The sequence below is a fragment of the Lacerta agilis genome, chromosome 12 (genome assembly GCF_009819535.1).
Source record: "Lacerta agilis isolate rLacAgi1 chromosome 12, rLacAgi1.pri, whole genome shotgun sequence".
Classification (NCBI taxonomy): domain Eukaryota; kingdom Metazoa; phylum Chordata; class Lepidosauria; order Squamata; family Lacertidae; genus Lacerta; species Lacerta agilis.
Genome location: NC_046323.1, coordinates 54,601,054 through 54,624,635, shown reverse-complemented (window position 1 = coordinate 54,624,635; position 23,582 = coordinate 54,601,054). Strand labels below are relative to the sequence as shown.

The 23,582-nt window shown below is 51.4% G+C and overlaps 1 protein-coding gene across 1 annotated transcript; it reads right to left on the bottom strand.

Moving 5' to 3' along the window:
* Positions 1 to 5,925: 5,925 nt before the first annotated feature.
* On the bottom strand, positions 5,926 to 22,623 carry LOC117055671 (zinc finger protein 777-like). The gene is made up of 8 exons (XM_033165397.1): positions 22,575 to 22,623; positions 20,338 to 20,447; positions 18,216 to 18,605; positions 12,993 to 13,119; positions 11,638 to 11,751; positions 11,164 to 11,280; positions 10,091 to 10,204; positions 5,926 to 7,316 (listed from the first exon to the last, which is right to left on the bottom strand). Exons 3-8 carry the CDS (start codon positions 18,588 to 18,590, stop codon positions 6,403 to 6,405), a joined length of 1,761 nt encoding a protein of 586 aa, XP_033021288.1. The 5' UTR covers positions 18,591 to 18,605; positions 20,338 to 20,447; positions 22,575 to 22,623; the 3' UTR covers positions 5,926 to 6,402.
* Positions 22,624 to 23,582: the final 959 nt, after the last annotated feature.

The following is a 23,582-nucleotide window of genomic DNA, read 5'->3' as shown; positions in this document are numbered from 1 at the left end:
AAAGTTTTGAGAGCGAGGGAGATGCATGCTCAGGTACCGGGTTCGAAAAAGCACGGAATGTGCACACAAATGTCTTTGCCAACCTGTTACCCTCCAGCTGCTAAGGACTGCAACTTCCAAACTGGGGCCGATGTGAACTGTGGTTCCATGCAGCTGGAAAGTGCCAGAGATTGGCCAAGGCTATCTCTACCCATACAGAATGGAATTATTTCAGTCCTTGCAAGAGCAGGGGACTGTTAAAAGACAGAAGAGCAGGAGAAGTTCTTTCTGACATGGACTTCTAATACCACAGGAAAATGTGGAACAGAGGAGGAGGAGGAGGAGGAGAGGAGAGAGAAAAACCACACGACGTTCCCGTTTGCATTTCCAGTGTGTATGTTTCCCCCCAGGTAAGCCTTTACAGCAGGATTACAAAATCAGGAAAAAATATATATATATCCAAAACCACAACACAGAATGTCCAGCCCCTAAAGGACAAAAGTTTGGGTTTTTAAAGAAACAAAAATCTATCGATGCAGGAAAAGTATTTCAGAAAAGAACGAAGGTTCCGCAGTCCCAACTGCCACGCGTTGTGGGAGGTGTCATTATAGTCCATTGGGTGACGTTTCAGGCAAGGTGGGTGCAGCCCCCACCAGGGTCCTATCCTTCCCAGAATGCTTGGTTCCGAATTTTGCAGCAAGGCAGCATGGGAGAACAGCTGAACAAGAGCCCCATGGCCCAGTCTGCACGGTGAACCTCTGGGACATCTGGAAAAGAGACGAAGGAGCTCCGCTTCACTGGGGTTGTGTGTGGCTTCAGAGGTCACCTGGCCATCCCAGCTGCGATTAAGAGTTTGAAACCCTGAAGACGCTGGATAGGGCTCTTTTAAACGCAGTGAGACACAAACCGAGTCCTGTTCTCCACTGTTCCAGGCTTACTAACCAGGCTGACATATTCAACATTTTAATATTTTACAGCAAATTCCCCCAGATCTAAATCCCCCTCCCCTCTTTTGGACGGCCACCCTAACCCTGGAAAAGGCACCTGAGCTATATCAGGGCCTAGGTGCAGGGCTTGCCAAACTTGGATCTCCAGCTGCTTTTTGGGCTACAGTTCCCATCGTCCCTGACCACTGGGGTCCTGCTAGCTAGGGATGATGGGAGTTGTAGTCCAACAGCAGCTATCGCCTTGGAAACGAAAGGAAAGATGGCGTTAGCGGCCCACCTTTAAGACTTCTTAACACTTACATTCATTCGCAGCCCCCTTCTAAGCACGCGTGAGCACCACAGTGACCAAAGTCCCCGTCCGGGAAACTCCACCCTTAAGTGATTTACCATTTACAGTGAAGACGCAGAGGAGCTGCTGTCCTGCAAGGCCTTTGCCATGGCAGCTCAGGCTCTGCAATGCACCCTCCGCCGCCAAGGGGAGCCGAGGTCCAGCGAGGGATCTCTCGAGCAAGCTGGCGGCATCAAGGGCGCTTCTCCCCACGCCCCTTCCGAAGGCGGGAGAGCGGCCTCGTGGACGGCGCAGGAGGTCCATCAGTGTTTCGAGAGGAGGGCGGAGGAGGCGGCCGAGCCTCCTCCCGCAGCCTCCGCCGCTGCCGCTGCCGCCACCTGCGCCGGGGCGCAGCAGTGCAGCAGCAAGCGCTGCTGGGAGGAGAAGGCCCTGGGGCACTGGCTGCAGCGGTAGGGCTTCTCCCCCGTGTGGGTGCGGATGTGCTTCTGCAGGTGGTGCTTCTGCATGAAGCCCTTCAGGCAGACGTGGCACTGGTGCGGCCTCTCGCGGGTGTGGGTGCGCTGGTGCTTGGCCAGGTGGTGGCGGCGGATGAAGTTCTTGCCGCAGGCCGCGCAGCGGAAGGGGCGCTCGCCGGTGTGCGTGCGGTAGTGGTTGGTCAGCTTGCTCTTGTCCGTGAAGCTCTTCTCGCACGAGGGGCACTGGTAGGGCCGGGCGCCCGTGTGGCTCATCTGGTGGCGCAGGAGGTGATCCGAGCGCCCGAAGCGGCGAGGGCAAAAGCGGCACGCCAGCCGGTCCGGCCCGCCCAGCTCGCCTCCTGCCTCCAGGTGGCTGCTCTGGTGGATGAGCAGGTTCACCTGCAACCGGAAGCGCTGCTGGCACCAGGGGCACACCCAGCCCTTCTCCCCGGGTGGGGCAGGAAGAGGAGGAAGGGGCTTGGTGCTCCCTGCCACTCCTTGGCAGCCCAGCCCAGGCCTCGGGAGGCTCCCATCGCCCGAGGGCGACAGCGGGAGGCATCCCGGAGAGGGGGCGAGGCTGCAGCGGCTGCGGCGGTGGTCCTCCAAGACCCCTGGGAACCCGTAGCTCTTCCCACAGTCTGGACACGGGTGAGACTTGGCTTCGCCGCTGTGTTTCGGCCACTCGGCCAGGGCAAGTCCAACAGGGCTGAACCCGCCGGGCTCCCCCGGGAGGCTCCCCAGCCACACAGCTGGGCGAGGGGGGCTCTTCTCCCTGAAGGCGCTCTCCCCAGACGTCTCGGACACCCACGGCTCAAGGACTCGGGGATCTCGCTTGGCTTCAGTCGACGCCTTGTCCGTCGGGAGATCTGCAAGGGAAGGGGAGCGTGGAAGACAAAAATGAAGACGTTGAAACTCTGGAATGCCTACCAAGCAAAGATGTACTCTCTCCTCCCAAGCCCACGTTCCCGGAGTGTTCACATTCCTGTCTCAGCGACGTCTACGCTGGATGGGTCACGTACACAGAATGGAAGGTGGCAGGATTGCCAAGGATGTTCTCTACGGGGAGCTGGCTTCCGGCACCTGGCCCACTAGCAGACCAAAGATGTCTGTATACATGACATGAAGGCTGGGCAACATCAACCCTGCCGTGTGGGAATCCCTTGCAGATGACCCCAGTGCTTGGAGACAGATGGTCAGGTCGTGCATCCATAGCAGTGACCAGGGGAGGAATGACCACTGGGAGGAGCGCAGAGACAAAAAAACGCCCTGGTCCATTTGCAGCAGCGCAACCGGACGCCTTCCTCTGCCCTGGCTGCAACAAAACACGTCTCTCACATCGGTCTCTGCAGCCACGGCAGGTGCTGCTACCTTCCTACAGCTTGACCTCACCCCTAAAGGAGCTCTCCTCCATTGTCTCCCAAGACAGATGGGTGCCAACCACCCCCCAACTGCTCCGATCCACATGCAGCAGCCTTCCCCACAGCCTCGTAACCCCAACCCCCCAATGTTTTGGACTCCCAACGCCCATCTGATGCAGTATCCTATACCCTGAATGGGAGCTGGGAGTGCAAAACATCTGGACGGCTGTATACGAAGGCCTGCAAGGCACACTGTGTCCAGAAGGGGGCACCATTTGGAGACTATTCATCGGAAGCACACCTCTCTCTGGCTATTAAGAACACGGGAAGAGCCCTGCAGGATCCGGCCAGTGGCCCATCTAGTCCAGCATCTTCTTCTCATCGTGGCCAAACAGATGCCCATTATGGGAAACCTGCAAGCAGGATCTGAGCACACGAGCAGCCTTCTTCCCCTCCCGTGTTTCCAACAACTAGCATTCACAAGCATTGCTGCCTCTGTCTGACCACAGAGGCAGGGAGGAGCCATCGTGGCTAGCAGCCAACGATAGCCCTCTCCTCCTCCTCCATGAATTTGTCCAGTTCTCTTTTGAAGCCATCTAGGCTGGTGGCCACCCCTGCCTCCTGTGGCAGGGAGTTCCACAGATGAACTGCACTGCCTGAGGAAGCACTTCCTTTCATCTGTCCTGATAACTGCAAAGTTACGTTCTGATGTTACGAGATATTTTTAAACAGTGACCGTGACAACTGCTCTTAAAATGCATCGTCGTTTTATTATTTATACCCCGCCCATCTGGCTGGGTTTCCCCAGCCACTCTAAACAGCTTCCGGCAAAATATAAAAAAATAATAAAATGCCAAACATAAAAAACATACAGGGCTGCCTGTACACATGACTTCTTAGCAATTTATTGTTACATCCACAGCAAGCAGGGATTTGAGAACCTGTAGTCTTGCCCCATCCCAGCCCTAAAACCTGACATTTCCCCCTGGTGAAATCTGTGCCTGGCTAGCAGACAGAGACTAGGGTTGGGTGGGGGAAGCGTGCAAATGCTTCAAGATCAGGGCATCGCTATCCGCTCAAATCACATCGCAGCACCAATTTGCAGGCTTCATTCCGACTGCAAAATGTGAGCCTCCAGAGAGCCTGTTGACACTGGCGAAGTTTTTCAATGCCATTTCCTCTAGCGTAAGGGGAGGAACTTGCTTCCGCCACCCTTCCTTCTCTTTCTTAAAAGTTTGACTTCTCCGGATGCTGACGTAGACCGCTGGAGACTTGAACCCGAGACCTCCTACCTGCCAAGCAGGTGTCCCACCCATCACTAAGCCAAGGTCCTTCCCCCAACCTGCAACCCCCGTTTTTCAGACGCAGGATGTTGAAACCTCTGGTGGCAGTGCAGACTTTTTCCTTTCACTCCCCAAGCCTGACACACGCGTGTGAAAAGGATCGAGGGGGGGTCTTAGGAGACCGCAAGTTTCACATGAGGCAGCAGTGTGATGCAGCAGCAAAAACAGCTAATGTTATTATTCGAAGATGCATCAAGTGTCTCGGCCAAGGGAAGTGAGAATAGCTGCTCTGTTGTGCCTGAATCATGCCGAACCTAGAGTCCTGGGTCCTGTTCTGGGGACCACGATTTAAGCATATTGATAAGCTGGAGCATGTGCAGAGGAGGGTGACCAAGATGATAAAAGGGTCTGGAAACCAAGCCTCATGAGTTGGGGGTGCTCAGCCTGGGTAAAAGTAGACTTGAGAGGCAACATGATAAGACACCTTCAAGTATCTGAAGGGCTGTCCAAATAGAAGGTGTAGCAAGCTTGTTTTCTATTGCTCCAGAGGGCAGGACCTGAATCAACAGATTCAAATGATAAGAAAGGATATTCTGGCTCAACATTAGGAAAAACTTTTTCTGGTGGTTAAGAGCTGTTTGACAATAGAACGGACTCCCTCAGAAGGTGGTAGACTCTTCCTCATTGGAGGTTTCGAAACAAGAGGCTGGATGGCCATCTGTCAGATTCTTTAGCTGCGAATCCTGCACTGCAGGGGGTTCGGCAAGATGACCCTCCTTGGAGTTCTCTGTGCGAGGCAGAACCCACTGAAATCCCCCATTAACAAAAATCCAGTGTCGAAATCTAGCAAGAACGGTTCCCTGCCCAGAGTTGTTCATGGCCTGATTTTCAAAGAGCATTTCCCAATGCAAGTATCAGAAATACGTGGAGAAACCCATGGAAATGCTGAGCTGAGGAAAGGGCTGTCTGGGAGACAAGAGTGTCTTTAAGCCTTTCCTTTAGACTGGAGAGGGCCTCACCACCTTTAATTACAAAGAAAGATGTGTTTGACTCTGCACGATCTTGACTGATATTGGTTATTAGTAATTTCCCTTCTGTCTCAAGTTACAGCAGCCCACTCTGGAGACAGCCTCTCAATGTTTCAGACTGAAGTAGACCCTCTGGATGCGAGCATAATCTGCACTGCAAAATATTTCCCAAGTCTGTTTTGATGCCCTGTGAGTCACTTTGCATACAAGGCTTGACATAGGTACATGTCTTAGAAGACAACTTTCTGCTTGGAAACTGCTTTAAAGGATTTCGAGAAAGGGTGGGGGGTTTCCCTCTCCCAGGGTACCAGATGGTATGAGGACCCCCAACATGGGTGGATGGTGGCAGGAGAAGCGAGGGTCTCACAGCACAGATAGCAGGGCCAAGGAGGACGCCCTCACTCACTGCTGCTGTCACCCCACAATGTCATGAAACACACACAGTGCCCAGAAGTTTCCGTTCCCCCCCCAGGAAAAAAAAAATTCACTAAACAGAACGCTAAGCTAATTTCTTTTTCCACATTTCTAGTTTATTTTTAAGTTTCCACAGACCAAAAGAAAAGAAAAAGAAAAATCCAGGGGGAAAAGTATATAAAAGTGTTTGGTTTTGAGAAATCGGTGTTTACAGAAAAAGGTGAAAGGGTGCGCCATCTCTGGGCCAACAGTCATCTGTCTTGAGTTATGATGAAGTGAAAATGTCCCTCTGGCAACCGGGGGGTGGGAAGGAGATAGTGGGAAGGGGCAGCTACAGTATGGTACACTCCGAACGAGACAGAAAAGACAATCCCAGAAGCATTTTTCCTTACTACCAACGGCACTGTTTTTTCTTCAGCAACTATGAACAATCTCTAGTCACCCTTAAAAGAAAAAAAGGTCCTATCGAGTACCCGACAGTCTACAGGACCCTAAACTCCAGGCTAGGAGGGAGGTCGCAGAGAAGCCCCCTCGCAGCCCCGGGGGCCCAGTTTCTGAGGTAACAGTCTATTTCTCCACCCCCTCCCTCCCTGCCCTTCTTCCCCCCCCCTCCCTGGGAGGAAGCCCCTGTGACGGTGGGAGGGGGCTGCTAGATGAAGATGGCGTCCAGCAGGGCCTCCCGGACGGCCGTCCCCATCAGCCGGTTCTGCTCCCGCAGGTGGATCTTCTGGTGCTGCAGCAAATGCTGCTTCTGGGTGAAGCTCTTCTCGCACTCCCCGCACCGGTAGGGCCTCTCCCCGGTGTGGATGCGCTGGTGCCGCACCAGGTCCGAGGGGTGGCTGAAGTTCTTGCCGCAGTAGAGGCAGGCCAAGGAGCTGCCGCCGCCCCGCCCCGAGTGCAGCCGCTGGTGGGTGACCAGGCTCTTCTTCTGCGAGAAGCTCTCGGGGCAGCGGCTGCACTTGTAGGGTCTCTCCCGCCCGTGCCCCTTCGGGTGCTGCCGGTAGGACGACTTGAGGTTGAAAGTCTTCACGCACTTGGTGCTGCTTCCGTACGGCTTCTCCCCGGCCGGCACCCTGGGGAGGGCCTTCAGGTTGTGGCTCTGCTTGAAGGTCTCCTCGCAGGCCACCGACGTGTAGGCGCCGCCCCCGGTGTGGATGCGCTGGTGTAGGGTGAACTGCTGCTTGTAGGTGAAGCTCTTCTCGCACTGCGGCCGGTAGCCTCCGCCCGCCGCGTGGCTCTGCTGGTGGATCAGCAAACTCTTGTGCAGCCGGAAGCTTTTCCCGCACTCGGGGCACACAAACAGTTTCTCCCCCGGCCTCTCGCGCTGGAACCCCGCCATGGGGCTGCCGCCGCCGCCAAAGCTGCCCTCTCCGGGAAGGGCCTCATCCGCCTGGCTCTCCGGGTGCCTCCGCTGGTGCATCAGGGTGCTGTAGCGGCTCCCGAGGGAGGCAGTCCCTGGGTGGGGGCCGTGGAGGGCGGCGTCTTCGGTGCACTGCAGCCCCAAGCTCTCGCACAGCGCTTTCTGGGCCTGCAGGACCTCTGCTTTGAAGGCCAGCCCGTCATCTGGTGGGTTGAAAGAAAACAGCGTTGGTGCAATGCTTCTTCTCCAAAGCAGCAAGCGCGCGCAACATCCGTTTCTAGAAACTGAGCCAGAAACCTACAACACTCTGCCCAGCTACCTTCTGCCTGTTCAGAGGGAGGATGCTTAAAGGACCGTGTAACCCTGCTGGCTCCGCTGAAGGTCAGGGGCAGCACCCAGAGTGGCTCTGCGAGGACCCGCTTTGCTCAGCCGTCAGCGCACTCCTGCCTGACCACTGCACAAGGCGGCCGCGGCCAGCATGACCTCTCTGCCGCCTGCACGCCACGAGGACACAGTCCCTTTTCCGTTGGGCAACGTATACAAAGAGCAACAAGGCTGACTGGACATTTGGTGAAGCCTGACTGGACATTTGCGCAGGTTATTAAACGTCTTGTTGGCACTTATTTTAAACTAAGAACCCGGGTCTGTAAGCTGACAAGCCCCATTATGCCTTGATCTCCATTCTACCCAAAAACGTTAGACTCATAGAACTGTTTACAGGTGGGTAGCCGTGTTGGTCTGCCATAGTCGAAACAAAATAGAAAATTCTTTCCAGTAGCACCTTAGAGACCAACTGAGTTTGTTCTTGGTATGAGCTTTCGTGTGCATGCACACGAAAGCTCATACCAAGAACAAACTCAGTTGGTCTCTAAGGTGCTACTGGAAAGAATTTTCATAGAACTGTGGAGTTGGAAGGGACCCCAAAGAGTCATCTAGTCCAACCCCCTGCAATGTTCATCAGCTGTTCTCCATTGCTCACGTCAACCCTGCCTGGGAAGTCCTCTCTGCTCTGGAGAGCCACAGAAGGCCTGCTCTCACCCGTCCACACTTTCAGCTCCAAGTCCCTGGACTCCTTTGTCTAGCAGGCTACAGACTACGGGGCTCGAGCTTATAAAATGTGCTTCTATAGTGCGCGCTCAAAGGGATCTTTCTGACCCTTGCTCAGTTTAAACACTGCAGATGCCCACCCACCCCCGAAATTACTATATTCTTAAGTCAAAGGGCAAGCAAGCACTTGCCTTCTCCCCTCCCCCCCCTCCGCCCGCCCATACCCTACAAGAAAGCCACGTTCAGGGTACATTTATACAAGTGACCGACAGTTCGAAAGAGCAAAGGAAAGCATGGAAACGTGATCAGCGCTCGCCCCCGCCTAGCAGCAAACGGCCACCAGGCGAGAGCAGGAGACAAGTCAGAAAGGGGGACAGGCAGTAGCTGTGTTCTTACATGAAGGGCTCGTGCTCATTCTCTCTCTTTCTCTCCCTCTTTCAGCGTCTCCTCTCAGCCTCGCCAGCCAGCCAGCTCTGCTCATCCTTCCAGCAGCCCATTTCTTTGTCCAGGTGGGCTCTAAACCAGCCTCTCCCCCTCTCCACGTTCAGAGCCTCAGTGCCCCTCCAAGTCTCCTTGCCATTCTCGGGTGAGGGGGGGCAGGGGGGGCCACTCAATGCCAGCGCCACAATGACCCAGGGCTGGCAACGCGCGGGCTTGGATTGCCTCCACTACAAAAACACGGCTCCTGAAAGAAGGTCTCGGCTCTCCTCCGTCCTTTGCTAGTCAAACAGGACAAGCGCATTTGCCCTCCTCCTCAAGGCTGCTGGATCAGTAGACTGAAGGCAGCACACAGGTGGCGGCCAAGATGAGACCATCAGAACCTTTCTGAGATGTTGCTGCTCCGTATTTTTCTTTTAATGGTACCGGCGCATTCTGGTTCTTTGTACTTTTATCGCTCTGTCATGGATGTAAGCTACCATGAGGGCCCAGAATACCACGAGGCAGCGATTACGCTTTAACAGGAGCAGACCATTCCCTTGCACAACATACAAGAAGTGGTGGAGGGTGGGAGACCACACTGGGGATGTGGAGAGGGGCAACATCACAGCTAGGAGGGGCGTTGGCTAAATATCACTCTGGATATTGCAAGTGTGGTTCGTTGCATAAAAGAGAAGGGGGGGTGGGGGAGGAAGCACTCAGAATATTTTAGCCAGCAATACAGAAGACACAAGTTCATCCTGAAAATTACAACAGAATTCACAGAAAGGGGGTTTGCTGGGTGGGTGGGGGGAAACAGAAGGAGGAAGGCTTTGTACTGGTGGGACATGGCTCAGAGGTACAACCAATGGGCTGAAGAAGCAGAGAAACGTATATAGTTTTCCTGTATTGCCCTCTTCCCTGGCCCTTAGCAGCAGCAAGAACAAACACTTCCTGTGAGGCCACAGGTCAAGGGCCACGAGAAGCTGCCCAACAGGACAGAGTTCTGCCAAGAAGGCAGCTCCTCACACAGAGGTTCCAAGCTTGACACCGAGGTGGGGAAGAATATCACGAAGCAGTAGGTGTCGCTCAGTTACATTTTTATCCTGCTTTACACAAAGAGACCCCTTTTACGCCATAAAACATCATCACAAACAGAGCCTTGAAGCAGAAGGCCCTTTCCCCCCACTGTGGGCCAAAGGTACCGTACCCCATAAAACACAGCCCCCTCCAGATACAAGAGCGGAGCATTAGAGGCGCTTGGCTTGCTCTAGGTTCTGACTTCGACACCACGCACTGCAGATGCGGATTCGCTCAACTGTGGCCATTTTGACACGGGGCCCACAGCCGCAGCACTAGATGGGCCGGGGAGAACAACGTTCTGCTCGGACATGTTCCTCAGCCCCAAGTGTAGCAGCTGGAAGGCTTGGCAGCCCGATCCGCTCCAAACGCAAAGCGCCTCTGCAACGTCACCGCCCCTCCTGCACCCAAGTGCGCCAGGCGCAACACTCACCAGCGCGAGGCTTGATGCGCAGCTCGCCTTCCTCCGTGCCCTCCGGGCCCTCGAGGTTCACCTCTTGCTCCCGCTTCCCTGGAGTGCCAAAGGAGGACCCGGCAGCCCCATAGTCTGTGCCAACGAAAAGAGCAGTTAGGAGGAAGCTCAGCTTTGGGCAGCTTAATTCTCTCTCCCCTCCGCCGACTCGCTTTAGGGCAGCAACACGGGCATCATCCGGCTCTCAGCTGAGTCTCTGCAGGACTTCAGAAAGCACCTTGGCAGGGGGCACGGATCCTGCCACGGGGTTGGCACAGCTCTCCTGTGCGGTGGCATGAACAGGGTCCTTGGCAGACCACAGGAAGGCATTTCTACCCCTCTGTTTTTTATTGTTACAAATTTATGAATCACCTCCTACATGCGTGTCAAGGCAATTTACAGGCATGTAATGAAATAAGCTAAATATAGTTTTAAAAGCAATACAACGCCCCCTTAAAAAAAGAAGATATGTTGAAAAACTATCCAAAATGAGCACCCAGGGCTTTTCATCCAGCTGGAAAACTCTTGTCTCCTCTTTATTCTGCAGAACCACATTGGAAGTCAATGTAGTAATGAACCTAAGAGGCGGCCTGCTGGGTTAAAAGGGCCAACTTGCCATCCAGCCCAGCATCCTGTTCTCACAGCAGCTAACCAGACATCCACCACGGGAAGCCAGCAAGCAGGAGCCAAGCACAAGAGCCCCCCTCTGCCCTCCTGTAGCCCACAGCAGCTGGTATGCAGAAGCATTGCTGCCTCCGACTGTTGAGGCAGAGCACGGCCATTGGGGTAGGTAGTTCCTCCCCACGATGTTTCAGACCAACTATTTTAAATTCCAGCTAAATATATTTAGCATTCATGTTTGGGGAGTGTGGGTGTGGAGGAGAAGTTTTCTTAGATCCTGCTGCAAGAGCTGCGTCCCTCTAAGCAACTGGTTTGACTTTTCAACATTTTTTCCCAATGTAAAAACTGAGGAGAATTCAGTCAATATTCTTTTCCAGGTGGATTTTGTATTTTCTGAAACCCTGAAATATGCCTAACCTACAGGTTCCACTCACCAACGCTGTGGTCGCTCGGGGCTGCCCTTCCTTCTGCTTTCTCCTGGTCTCCCATGACATGTGCGTTTTCTCTCCCTTCCATCTGGCAGGCCAGGCCAGGCCTAAAAACCAAGGCTTCTGTTTCGGGAGACATGAACGAGAGGGCATTTGTTCCGTGAGCCGCTTCGCACCCTGCAACTACTTGCTAAGCCTGTTTCAATTTAACTCGATCGCAAACCCCAAAGGAGCACAAAGGTGGCCTTTCATTCCACTCTGCTTTAACAGGAAGAACGCCAGATGCACAAGACTTCCCTGTACTGGGCCACAGGTCTTGCAGCCCCCACCACTGGCAGACCCTCTTGAAGAGAGAGGCAAATCTCCTGCACATTTTGAAGTTAGTGGGTGGGAGGGGAGGATCCCAGTTGGGAGACGGAACGGTCGGTTAAGACAGCCTCAAACATCCACCCAACCCCTTCTGGGATTCCAGCTGCTTACCTGGGCTGGGCTCCGAAGAAATCTCTTTCTCCTTAGGGACCTCCTCTTCCTCTGCACAGGGACGTTCACCTTGCTCAATCCGGGACAGAAGGTCAGGTTTAGCAATTGCATAGTCTGTTGGAGAAAGAGAAAACACAGCACTCCCTTCAGCCCACTTGCTGTACTGAACAGGATTAAGGGGGATGCTGGCAGCACTACCTGTTAGCATTTCACCCCTCCCTTTGTGAGAATCGTATGACTTGTGGTCTGAGAGAAGGGGGAGGGAACTGAGTCTTTTATCTCCCTATTTAACTTCTCTGTGCTATGTCTTGTTCAGACAGACAGACAGCCGGACAGTCAGTTTCTATTCTATCTCTGCTGTAGGTAAGATGTGTGGAAGGAACTTAGCCACACAGGCTGTATAATCTGTATATATATTGTAGCTTGTAGAAATAAAGAAGTTAATGTAGTTTCAAGTTAATGTAGCCACCACATTTATTAGACCTCTGAAGTTAGTACAGGTGCTCATGACACACAGTCGTGAGTCCAGTTATCCGGATTGAGCTGAAGGTGTTCCAGTCTTCTAGCCTGGCCCAGTCGGGGCACAAAGAGGGGCACAAGACGTGGATAGATCCTGGCCCACTGAAAATTCACGGCAGAGAACACTCTAGATTACAGGTGCATCATAGAAGTTACATGAGCAGGTCCAGAGGTGCTGCAGTGCACAAAGGGCAAAGTGGGGAGGTGAGGAGAGACTGGGAATGTATCCCTGAACAGGCAGAAATCATGGAAGGAGTGGGGTTCAGCTACTTCACCACAGTCACCCCTGCTTTGTATTGGCTGTTTCCCAGGTCCTGGACGCTGCAGAGCATTCCAGCACAGTCCTCCACACCATCACCCAGCTCATCACTTGCAGAAAATCAAGCAGTAATCCCCAGACACGGTTAACAGCAACTGCGCGTTTACACCAGCCCACCGTTCGGCAGAAAGCCTAAGCAACATGGATCAGAGCCCCAGAAGAATGCCCATGCTTAAGCTAGGCTACCTTGGAAAAAGATGCTCTGTGGCACCCTAGAGACACTGCTGCATCAGGCCAACAGCCATCTAGTCCAACATCCCGTTCTTACACTGCCCAATCAGATGCCTGTTGAAAACCCGCAAGCAGGACCTGAATACAAGAGCACTTTCCCCTTCTGCAGTCTTCAGCAACAGGGATTAATAATAATTTTATTATTTACACCCCATGAGTGAATAGATGGCAAACATTTAGATAACAGATGAGCTAGATATTTTTTAGAAACCACTTGAGCCAGCCTCATGACTTGCATCAGCAGCTGGTGAGCTGCTAGTAAAAAGAGCAAAAACCAGTTCTTTACCCAGTGAGACCAACGACTCGTAGTTGCTCTTCATCATGTTCTTGTAGAGGTCCTTCTGCCATTCATCCAGGTTCCCCCATTCCTGCTCCGAGAAGTAGACGGAGTTGTCCTCAAAGGTCACCGGCACCTGGAATCACAGCAGTCGAGGACTTAGACCTCTTCTAGGGTGAGTGCCTGGATCCCTTTCCCCTCCATATCCATCACCTTCCACAGGGCCAGAATGCTACTGCTCTGGTCAAGAGAAGCTGAAAGGGTGCACAGCCTACCGCTCCCCTCAGCAAGCAGACTCGCCAGCTATTCCTATGCTCCCCTCCCCAACCAACATTTAGAGATTTGAAGAAAAATACAGTATGAGGCAAACTTATTATTTATTTAACATACATACAGAGTTCCCATGAAACGTCTCAGAGATTTCACAATGCAGTAACACCATATGCAATATACCTGCATATATAAAAGCAACTTCCAATCCAATCCAGATACGGACAGATAAATATCTCCACTTAGAAACTTTGTTGAGTTTAGCTTTTCAGACGCAATCTAGCAACTTCCAGATTCAATGCAATAGCTGCATTTCCACTGCCCGTCTGTTACTCTATAAAGCTCTGAGCACAAAGGTGGCACTTCGATACAGCCGTACCTCGTGTTGCGTTCGCTGCAGGTTGCAAACGGCGCATGTTACGAACGAGGCAAACCCGGAAGTCTTTACTTCTGGGTTTCGCCGCACACGCGCAGAAGCGCAATATCGCCGCTCGGGTTGCGGACTTTTGGAACGGATCATGTCCGCAACCCGAGGTACCACTGTATGTAATAATTTAGGTAGTGCAGGGCCTATTACCGTCTGGCCCAAAGGTGGTGACAGAACTGATGGTAGCTCGCTGTGACTTGTTTGCAAAGCATTTTGAGAATAAAATCGCTTGCATCCACTGGGACCTTGACTCCACTGTCACAGCAGATGAATCTCAAGAGTTATCCAGAGCACTGTCTAGTCCTGTTAGGTTGGATGAGTTTCATTCAGTTAGTAAGGCTCAAGGACGTGGGCAAGGTGCTCGGATCAGTCAGGGCGGCCACTTGCACTCTGGACCCTTGCCCCTCTTGGCTGATGAAGACTAGCAGGGAGGGGACAGCTGACTGGGCTAGGGAGGTGATTAATGCAAGAGGGGGGTGGACCCTTCCTGATCGAAGGAGGCACTGGCAAAACCACCCCTCGTTTATGCTGATGACACAAAGCTCTACTCCTTTCCACCTGCAGGTGTGGCAGTCTTGCCTCGGCAATTAAATGGACGAGAACCTACAAACTGAAGCTCAATCCAGAAAAGACTGAAGCACTGTTGATGGGCGGCTCCTTGGACAGGATAGATGGGAGGTTATCTGCTCTTGATGGGGTTACACACCCTCTGAAGGAGCAGGTATGCAGCTTGGGGGCACTTCTGGATCCACTGCTCAGGTGGCCTCAGTGGCACGGAGCACCTCCCATCAGCTGCACCCCAATCTGAACAGGTATGGCCTAACTTCTGTTGCCTGTGCTCTGGTAGCCTCTAGATTACTGCAACGCGTAATATGTGGGGCTGCCTCTGAAGATGGTTCAGCTGGTACAAAATTCAGCAGCCAGGTTGTTCACCAGGGCAAGACGGTGTGAGCATATAACCACTGATCCTGGTCCGACTGCACTGGCTACCAATTAGTTTCTGGGCCCAATTCAAAAGTGCTGGTCTTGACCTGTAAAGTCTTAAGAAGCTGAGGGCCACATTACCGCAAGTTCCGTCTCTCCCCATATGAACCTACCCAGACCATGAGCTCATCATTTGAGGCCCTTCTTCGTGTGCCTTCTCTGCAAGAGGTCTGGACGGTGGCAATATGAGGAGGGGCCTTTTCTGCAGTAGCTCCATTCCTCTTCTCCAAGGCCTTTGCATAATTAACCTATCTATGGCCTTTTAAAATGTGGGGTTTTTTGGGGGGGTACTGTTTTTGTTTGTTACTATAGTATGCATTTTTTTGTTTTTACATTGTAAACTGCCCTGTGATCCTAAGATGAAGAGAAGTACAGAAACTGAAGAAACAACAACAGGAGTCCCCCACCCCACCCCCAATACAAGCCAAGGGGGAGCAGAGTCTGAAAGTGGGTTTCACAGCTGACACATAGAACGTTGCCTGGGTCTGTCTCTCATCATCACCCTCTGCCCTATGTAGTACACATGGAACCTGAGTAGAACCTGAATTACCAGACTGTACTTTTCAGAGGAAGTTACAGGTGGGTAGCCGTGTTGGTCTGCCATAGTCGAAACAAAATAGGAAACAAAATAGGAAATTCTTTCCAGTAGCACCTTAGAGACCAACTGAGTTTGTTCTTGGTATGAGCTTTCGTGTGCATGCACACTTCTTCAGATACCTTCAGAAACTTTCAGAGGAAGTTTCTAGTCCTCATGGTTGTGGACATACGCTTGGTAATAATCAGGTAGCATTGGCAAAAGGCTCAGGTCTCCACAGGGCAGGTATGTCATGACCTACCTGCTGGCCCCACATTGCTCCTTGAAAAACATTTCAAAGTTCGACCAAAAAAAAAAAAACTAATTCAAAGCACAACCTATAAGCAAATTTGCACCATTGATACCGAGAGCAGAAGCTGAGTTCTCTCAGGATGATCAACTGAGAAGAAACCTACCGAAAGCAGATCCCCCCAAATCCAAAGCCTGATCCACCAGGCCTTCAAGAAGGGAACAGAACATTTTCAGTAACAGATCTATCTCAGGTCAGGGCAACGATCCTATCTAATGAAGTACAGTGGTACCTCGGGTTACAGACGCTTCAGGTTACAGACTCCACTAACCGAGAAATAGTACCTCGGGTTAAGAACTTTGCTTCAGGATGAGAACAGAAATCGTGCGGTGGCAGCAGGAGGCCCCATTAGCTAAAGTGGTGCTTCAGGTTAAGAACAGTTTCAGGTTAAGAACCGACCTCCAGAATGAATTAAGTTCTTAACCTGAGGTACCACTGTATCATTGTTTCAGGTAGCAAACCACAGACTGTGCTGTAGTGGATTGTAAGAGGAATGGATGACCAGGAACATGAGGTATCCAATGAGGGCAACTTCATTCCTGCATTCTGCCCAGAGCCACTGAAAGTTGTGCCCCCAGTGCAATTGAAGCAATAGAGCTTAAAGGTGCCTCTTTACTACCTACTTCCAGAGTTGGGGGCAGGGGCAGGGGGCAGCTCAATTCATCAGTGCCTCTAAACCCATCATTTCCCTCGAAAGGAAACTGCACTGTACTGACACCTTTCCCATGCATAAGTATTTTTTCTTTTTAAAAAAACCATTGGTTTATATTTTTAAAAAATAAGATGTTGTTTTTGCAGTATAAATGTAGGTGGAAAGCAATCTGAGTTTCCTGAGTATAAAAGGAGTATCTTTTATCTATCTCACTGGACCAGTCCGTAGAGTCCCAAGTGTGGATGATGGACTCCGAAGACCACCAATTAGCTCATGGAATAAAACTGTATCACTGAACTGCAAAGTCGCCCTCAGATTCAGGCAACCCTGAAGCTCAGATCGGTTTAGTTGGTTTCTCTGCCAAAGCTTTTTGCCAAATGGAACAATACTATTCTTGTGCAGTGATTAACCCCTTGCTTCATGAAGATTCATGATAAGATATTCATAAAGCTCATCTGACATTATAGCATCTTACCCTAGAAGTTTGGGTGGGAAGGGGGCATGTCCAGAGGCAGGCACCGGTCTTTTATCCTTTTTCGTGAGCTACTGCAGTTACTTAAGCACTCTCCATGCTATTTAACAGCTCTCACAATGATTCTCTGGGGTACCTGAGAATCCCAACAGGCACAGCTGGACCACACTACTCTACAGGTCCATGGAGGACAGGGAAAAAGGACACTAAGAAAAGATGTGTCCATAGTTTTCAGAGCTTGGGGGACCCACATCAGGGGTCAGCAACCTTTTTCAGCCGTGGGCCGGTCCACCGTCCCTCAGACCATGTGGTGGGCCAGACTATATTTGGGGGGGGGGGATGAATGAATTCCTATGCCCCAAAAATAACCCAGAGATGCATTTTAAATAAAAGCACACATTCTACTCATGTAAAAACATGCTAATTCCCGGACCATCCGTGGGCCGGATTGAGAAGGCGATTGGGCCGCATCCAGCCCACGGGCCTTAGGTTGCCTACCCCTACACTAGCTGAACAGAAAACAAGTTTCTCTATTAATTTAGAAGAGCAAATAAGGCATTTCTCAACTACTCCAATAATGTCAGTCAAACAGCATCTAAGCAGGCAAAATGTGCTAAGGAAACACTCAAACTGTGTTGGTGTCTCCAACCCCACCTCCAAAAAAGCCCTCCAAAAATCCTCCCACCTAACACTCAACAGTAATGGAGTTTTGCCAGAAGTTATCTAGAATAAGGTAAATTTAAAAACAAGAACTCAAAACGGCAATCTAACCTAAAAAATAATGCAAGGATTGAAGCCACAATGCAGTGAGAATCAAGGCCTAGCAAACTTCAATGCTCTGTTGTGACACAATGCAAGCCTTAAAAATAAATACAGGCGCCTCACTGGCCTCCCTGTGGCGGGCAGAACTATAATCCTGTGCAGATTTTGACACTGTTCGCTTCTTTAGTGTGGACTGCATATTGGGGGCCATCCACAGAACCACACACTTCTCTCTCTGGTGAGAATCCCTCCATCCTTTGACAGCCTTCAAGCACAGTTCACCATTTCCACCAAAGTCAAGTATGGTTCTTATCTTAACCGAGTTTTCAAGACTTTGGGCTCATGAGCTGGTTGTTTGTGGCACACCGACAGCCTGAAAGAGTTGACCTTTCTACTTAACAAAAGTTTTGCTGGCTGATGATCTGGAAGCCAGCCCTTAATAATAACACATCTCCAAGTCTGAGAAGAAGAGTTTAGATATGATATCCCGCTTTATCACTACCCGAAGGAGTCTCAAAGCGGCTCACATTCTCCTTTCCCTTCCTCCCCCACAACAAACACACTGCAAGGTGAGTGGGGCTGAGAGACTTCAGAGAAGTGTGACTAGCCCAAGGTCACCCAGCAGCTGCATGTGGAGGAGCAGAGACGCAAACCCGGTTCCCCAGATTACGAGTCTACTGCTCTTAACCACTACACCACACTGGCTCTCCAGGAGCTTTTCACAATGCTGCACAATGCTGTAAAAAGGGGGGGGGATAGACTGTCCCCCAAGTATCCTTACCTTGGGGGTTTCCCCTTTGGAGCCTGGAGGGAGCCTCAGGATCCAGAAGTTCTGATTCTTCAGCAGGTTCTCCATGTTCTCTAGCCTCCTCTGCAGCAGCCCGTACTCCTGAATCAGCGTCCCCAGAGCAGTCAACTTGCACTCCATCTGGTTGCCAAAGTCCACCACGGCATTCTCACAGTCCACGTATTTCTTTTCGTTGGTCACCATCCGCCGTTCCAGGTTCAGCAGCCGTGTGGCGTGAGAATCCACCTTCCTCTCGACGGCTTGGATTGCAGCCACCACCGTCCAGAGAGAGAGCTCGGCCATGTTCTGCTTGGCATCTCGGACAAAATTCTGTTCGGGTTGCGAAGGCACTGGCTGCCGGGGCTCCATGTTGAAACACTGAAGCTGGTTACAAAAGGAGAGAACAACGATCAATATAGTCCCATCTATTTTGGCTTGCTGTCTGCTCCGCCCCAAAAGCACAAGCAAGTTAGGAACGCAGGAAGCCGCATTATACAGCGTCAGCCCATACAGGGTCCAGAGGAAGGCAACCAAAATGGTCAAAGGCCTGAAAATGATGCCTTATGAGGAACGGCTTAGAGAGCTGGGTATGTTGAGCCTGGAGAAGAGAAAGTTAATGGGTGATATGATAGCCATGTTCAAATATATCAAAGGATGTCATATAGAGGAGGGAGAAAGGTTGTTTTCTGCTGCTCCAGAGAAGCGGACACAGGGCAATGGATTCAAACTACAAGAAAGAAGATTCCACCTAGACATTAGGAAGAACTTCCTGACCATGAGAGCTGTTCAACAGTGGAATTTGCTGCCAAGGAGTGTGGTGGAGTCTCCTTCTTTGGAGGTCTTGAAGCGGAGGCTTGACAGCCGTCCGTCAGGAATGCTTTGGTGGCGTTTCCTGTTTGGCAGGGGGTTGGACTGGATGGCCCTGGTGGTCTCTTCCAACTCTAGGATTCGATGATTCTAGGTCCATCTAACTCAGGATCACCTTCAACAACCAGCGGAGTTTCAGGCAGAAGTCTCTCCTTGCCCTACCTGCAGATGCTGAGGGTTGAGCTGCAACCTTCTGCATGCAAATCAGATGCCTGGTCACTGAGCTACAAGCTCCTGTGAGATGCCAAATTGTTATATCAATATTACAGGTTTTACATTTGAGTTTGTGCTTAAAAGCCACCTCGAGCAGGCTTCGCCAAACTGGATGCTGACTGGGGCAGATAGGAGTTGTAGTCCAAAACATATGGAGGGCACCAGGTTGGCAAATGCTTCGTTTGTGGAATCCTTAGGACTGGTTCTCACACACACACTCACCGCCCTTAGTTTTCTGTACACTACTAACTACATTTTACACCAGAATGCTTTTAGTGCCCACTAGGAGATTTAGTTTTCTCTACATTCTAATTTTATTTATTTATGTGCCGCTTTATCACAGCGGCTTACAACAGTACAAAAAAAGGAATAAAGCTATACAAGAAAAGCAAAAAATATCAGAAAGTTAAAAACAAAGATCAATAGCCCATTGCGGGGGATGTACTCCTATTTGCCTGCATAGGCCTGGTGAAACAGAAAAGTTTCCAGCAGGCTTAAAAAACTTGGCACAGAAGGCGCCTGCTTTTTAAAAGCCATCTGATCTGATCTAATTCTCACCTCTGAGAGGAGCACACTGATGTAAATGCTATTATCCTCTGGATTAGCACTTCTGCCAATTTTGCAATAGTCTTTAGCTCAAAAAAATAATAACACTAAAATGCATTTTAAAAGTACTATTTTAAGATAAAATGTTTAGAAATGCATGCAGAGAAATAAAATAAGTACTTAAATATGATTTGTTTCACACAGATTCTTTAAAAAAAACAAAAACCTGTAGATGGATGAAGTTTGAGAACCCCTGAGCTAGACCAATGGTTCACCCAGTCTTGTACTGTCTATTCCACTGCTCTTCACCTGGTGTGTTTGGACACAGAAGTGCGTAGTGTCCTGGCCTAAGATGGATCTTACAAAAAGCACCTCGTTTTCCTTTGTTACTCTTGCTATTCAGGGGTTTGGGTTCTTGAAAAGAAGCAGAAATACAGTGAGGAAGAAAAAAGAGAAGTAACCAAGTGCAAAGACAACAAAACTCATTTACCTGGAATACTTGGCAAAAGAGATAACTTCAGTGGGTGCAGATTTCAGTGGGTGTTATTACATGACAGCTGCACCTGCCACAACTCTCTCTTCTATGCAACTTGGCTGCATCTGTGGAAGAGAAGAGACACCAAGGTCCGCTCCATCATTTCAACTCAAGTCATTTGCCATCGTTCGCCCCCATGCACATCCCTGCGGTGGCTATTCCATATGTGACTGTAGAAAATGTGTAACGTTACCTAAGCATTTGTAACTGAATTAATTTTTTTCCTCCTCCCCCAAATCCCAGTTTTAATACTATTTTGTCTATTAGGATGAATGTATTTGCTGTGAACTTTTTTTTGGGGGGGGGGGAACCATTAAGCATATTGACAGAAAAGTGATATATAAATTACCATAATATTTTAAAGAATTCTAAGCCACACCTCATCCAAATGGATGGATCCCAAACTAATTCACGTAAGTAAGTCAACAAGCAAGCAAATAAATAACTACAAAATCCATGTCTTGCTTTCCATCTGGTCAACCTAAAGCAGCCTTCCCCAACCTGGTGCCCTTGATATGTTGTGAACTAAAACTCTAAGCAGCCCCAACCAGAATGATCATATGCACTCTAAAATACTTCGGAGGGCACCAAGATGAGGACGGCTGTCCTGGGAGAAGACAAATTGTTCAAAGGGGATTCCATCTTGCTGGTTAGTTAAGGGTGGCTCCTTGGTGCAGAAAAAAACTCTATATTAGTGACAGTTTTCAAATTAAGAGGCTATTTATTCCCAGGCTTGAGATCCTGCCTCTGCATAAGAACCCTGTACTAAGCTGCAGCCCGCCTCAAAGAGGGATGTTAGCTGCAACTCCTCAGGCCTGCACATCTGGGCAATGTGCACTTCCACAAGAACAATCCCAAGAGAGGAGTCTCCCATCAAACCAGAACACTGAGGACATAACCACCCTTTTCTTGTGTCCTTCAGAACCCCCATTATACAAAAAAATAAGCACATCCTTCTGGACCTGGAAGCTGCATGGAGAGAGAATCCCTCCTCCACTGCAACCCACCCCCAAAAAAGCACACTGACCAAGAGCCACCCACCCCCTCTGTGCCATGCAGAAACAAGCAGTCTTTCTAAGCACACAGGCCAGCAGCATTTCTCTCTCTCTCTCCCTCCCTCCCTCTCTCTCTCTCTCCCCCCCCCCACAGCTTCCCTTCCAGGGGATGCTCCCCCCTCCCTTGCCACGCAGAAGCAAGCAGTCATCCTACACACAGAGAGGGGGGATGGGGAGAGAGAGAGAACCCTCCAAGGCCAACAACACCAAGCTCTCTCTCTCTCTCATGCACACACACCCCACCCCCTTCCCTGGCTCCCAGCCTCCCTCCCTCTCCCTGCAGAAACAGTCATCTTGTTGTAAGCTATTTTCTGGCTGACAACAATCTTGCACACTTACATTTACTTACGCGCACACACAAGCCAGTCCCTCTTAGGCCAACAGCACTAAGAGCTTCCTCCCTCTCTCTCTCTCTCTCTCTCTCTCTCATATGCACCCCCTCCCCCTCCCTGGCTCCCAACCTCCCTCCTCCCTCCTCCCTGCACAAACAGTCATCTTGCACACACACTCACACACCCACTCTCTCTCTCTCTCCAAGGCCTACAACGTCGCTCCCTCCCTCCCTCCCTCTCTCTCTCCCTCCCCTCCCCCTCCCCCTGGATGCTCCCCTCCCCCCTCCGAGGAGCCCCGCCCCAGCTGACAGGGAAAACCAAGGCGGCGCTTCCATATCTTCCCTGAGGGGGAAAAAAAAACCACCCCACCAGCCTCCCCCCACCCCATATTCACACCCAGCAAAGGCCCCCCCCCAACTCTTTCGAGGGGGCCCCTCCCCAGAAGGCCCATTCCGGGGGCTGGGCGTGCTGCCTTTCCCTTTCTCCCCTGAGGGGGAGACGAGACCAGCCTCACCTCAGGCGACGGCGGCGGAGCCCCCTCCTCCCTCAACGACCCCCCCCTCCGCCGGGGCCTTTTGTCTCCCCTCCCCCTCCCCAGGAGGAAAGGGGGCGGGGCAGCCGAGAGCGGCCCAATCAGGCTCCGTCGGGTTGCAAGGGGGGGGAGGGGAGGGCAAGACGAGGCGGCCTTCTGAGGGGACGCGCGGCGGGGCTGGGGGGGGTGTCTGTCGGGGTGGGGGTGCGTAGTTGGAATGAGGGGGGGCGAGGAAGAGACGGAGAGAGAGGAGGAGGAGGAGCAGGTACCCACCAGAGCCGTCTCACTAACACGGCTGCCGCGCATGCGCGGTTCTGTGTTTTAAAAAAAGTGGGGGAACAGCAGCACGCATGCGCGCGGCGGCCCGGAGGAAGCCGAGTCGGCGTGAGGAGGGGAGGAAAAAGATAACGCGGTTTCCTGTGCGCTGGAGGCGCCGCAGCGCCACCTGCGGAGGGAGGAGTTCATGGCATGGGGGGGGCCAATTTGCTTCCTCCTCTCCCTCTGTTTGCTGCTCCCTGGTGCGGATGGGATGGGATGGAAGGCCCTCCCCGCTGCCCTAGGAAGATAAAACGTAAGAAGAGGCCAGCTGGATCAGGCCAGCCAGCGGCCCATCTAGTCCAACACCCCCGTTCTCACGCTGGCTAAATATCCCCAGGAAACCAAAAGCTCTAAATCAGTGTGTCCCAACCTTGGGTCTTCAGCTGTTTTTTTGGACTACAATTCCCATCATCCCAGACTACTGGTCCTGCTAGCAAGGGAAGATGGGAGTTGAAGGCAGCCCTGTTTAGGGAAGCTTTTAATGTTTGATGGATTACTGTATTTTAATATTTTGTTGGAAGCTGTTGTTGTTGTTGTTGTTCAAAAACAGCTGGAGTCCCAAGGTTGGGAAACACTGTTCTAAATAGACTGCCTCTGGAACTGGAGGTTCCATAAAAGCCTAGAGACAGCATCATGCCAACAGCCTGTCCAGGCCAGCCCCCTGTTCTCACAGTGGCCAACCAGGTGCCCCAAAGGGAAACTAGAAAGCAGGATCCAAGCACAAGAGCCCACCCTCCCTCCTGTGGCATCCAGCAACTGAGATTCAGAAGCATTGTTGCTTCCGATTGTGGGTTGTCGTTATCAAGAGCCCTCTCCTCTTCCATGAGTTTTCCCAGTTTGCTTTTAAAGCCATCCAAAGTTGGTGGCCTCACTGCCTCCTGTGGGAAGGAGTTCCACAGCTTAACTATGCACTGTGAAGTAAGACCTCCTTCCCAAAATGAGACCCCTGTAGCAGCAGAGAGG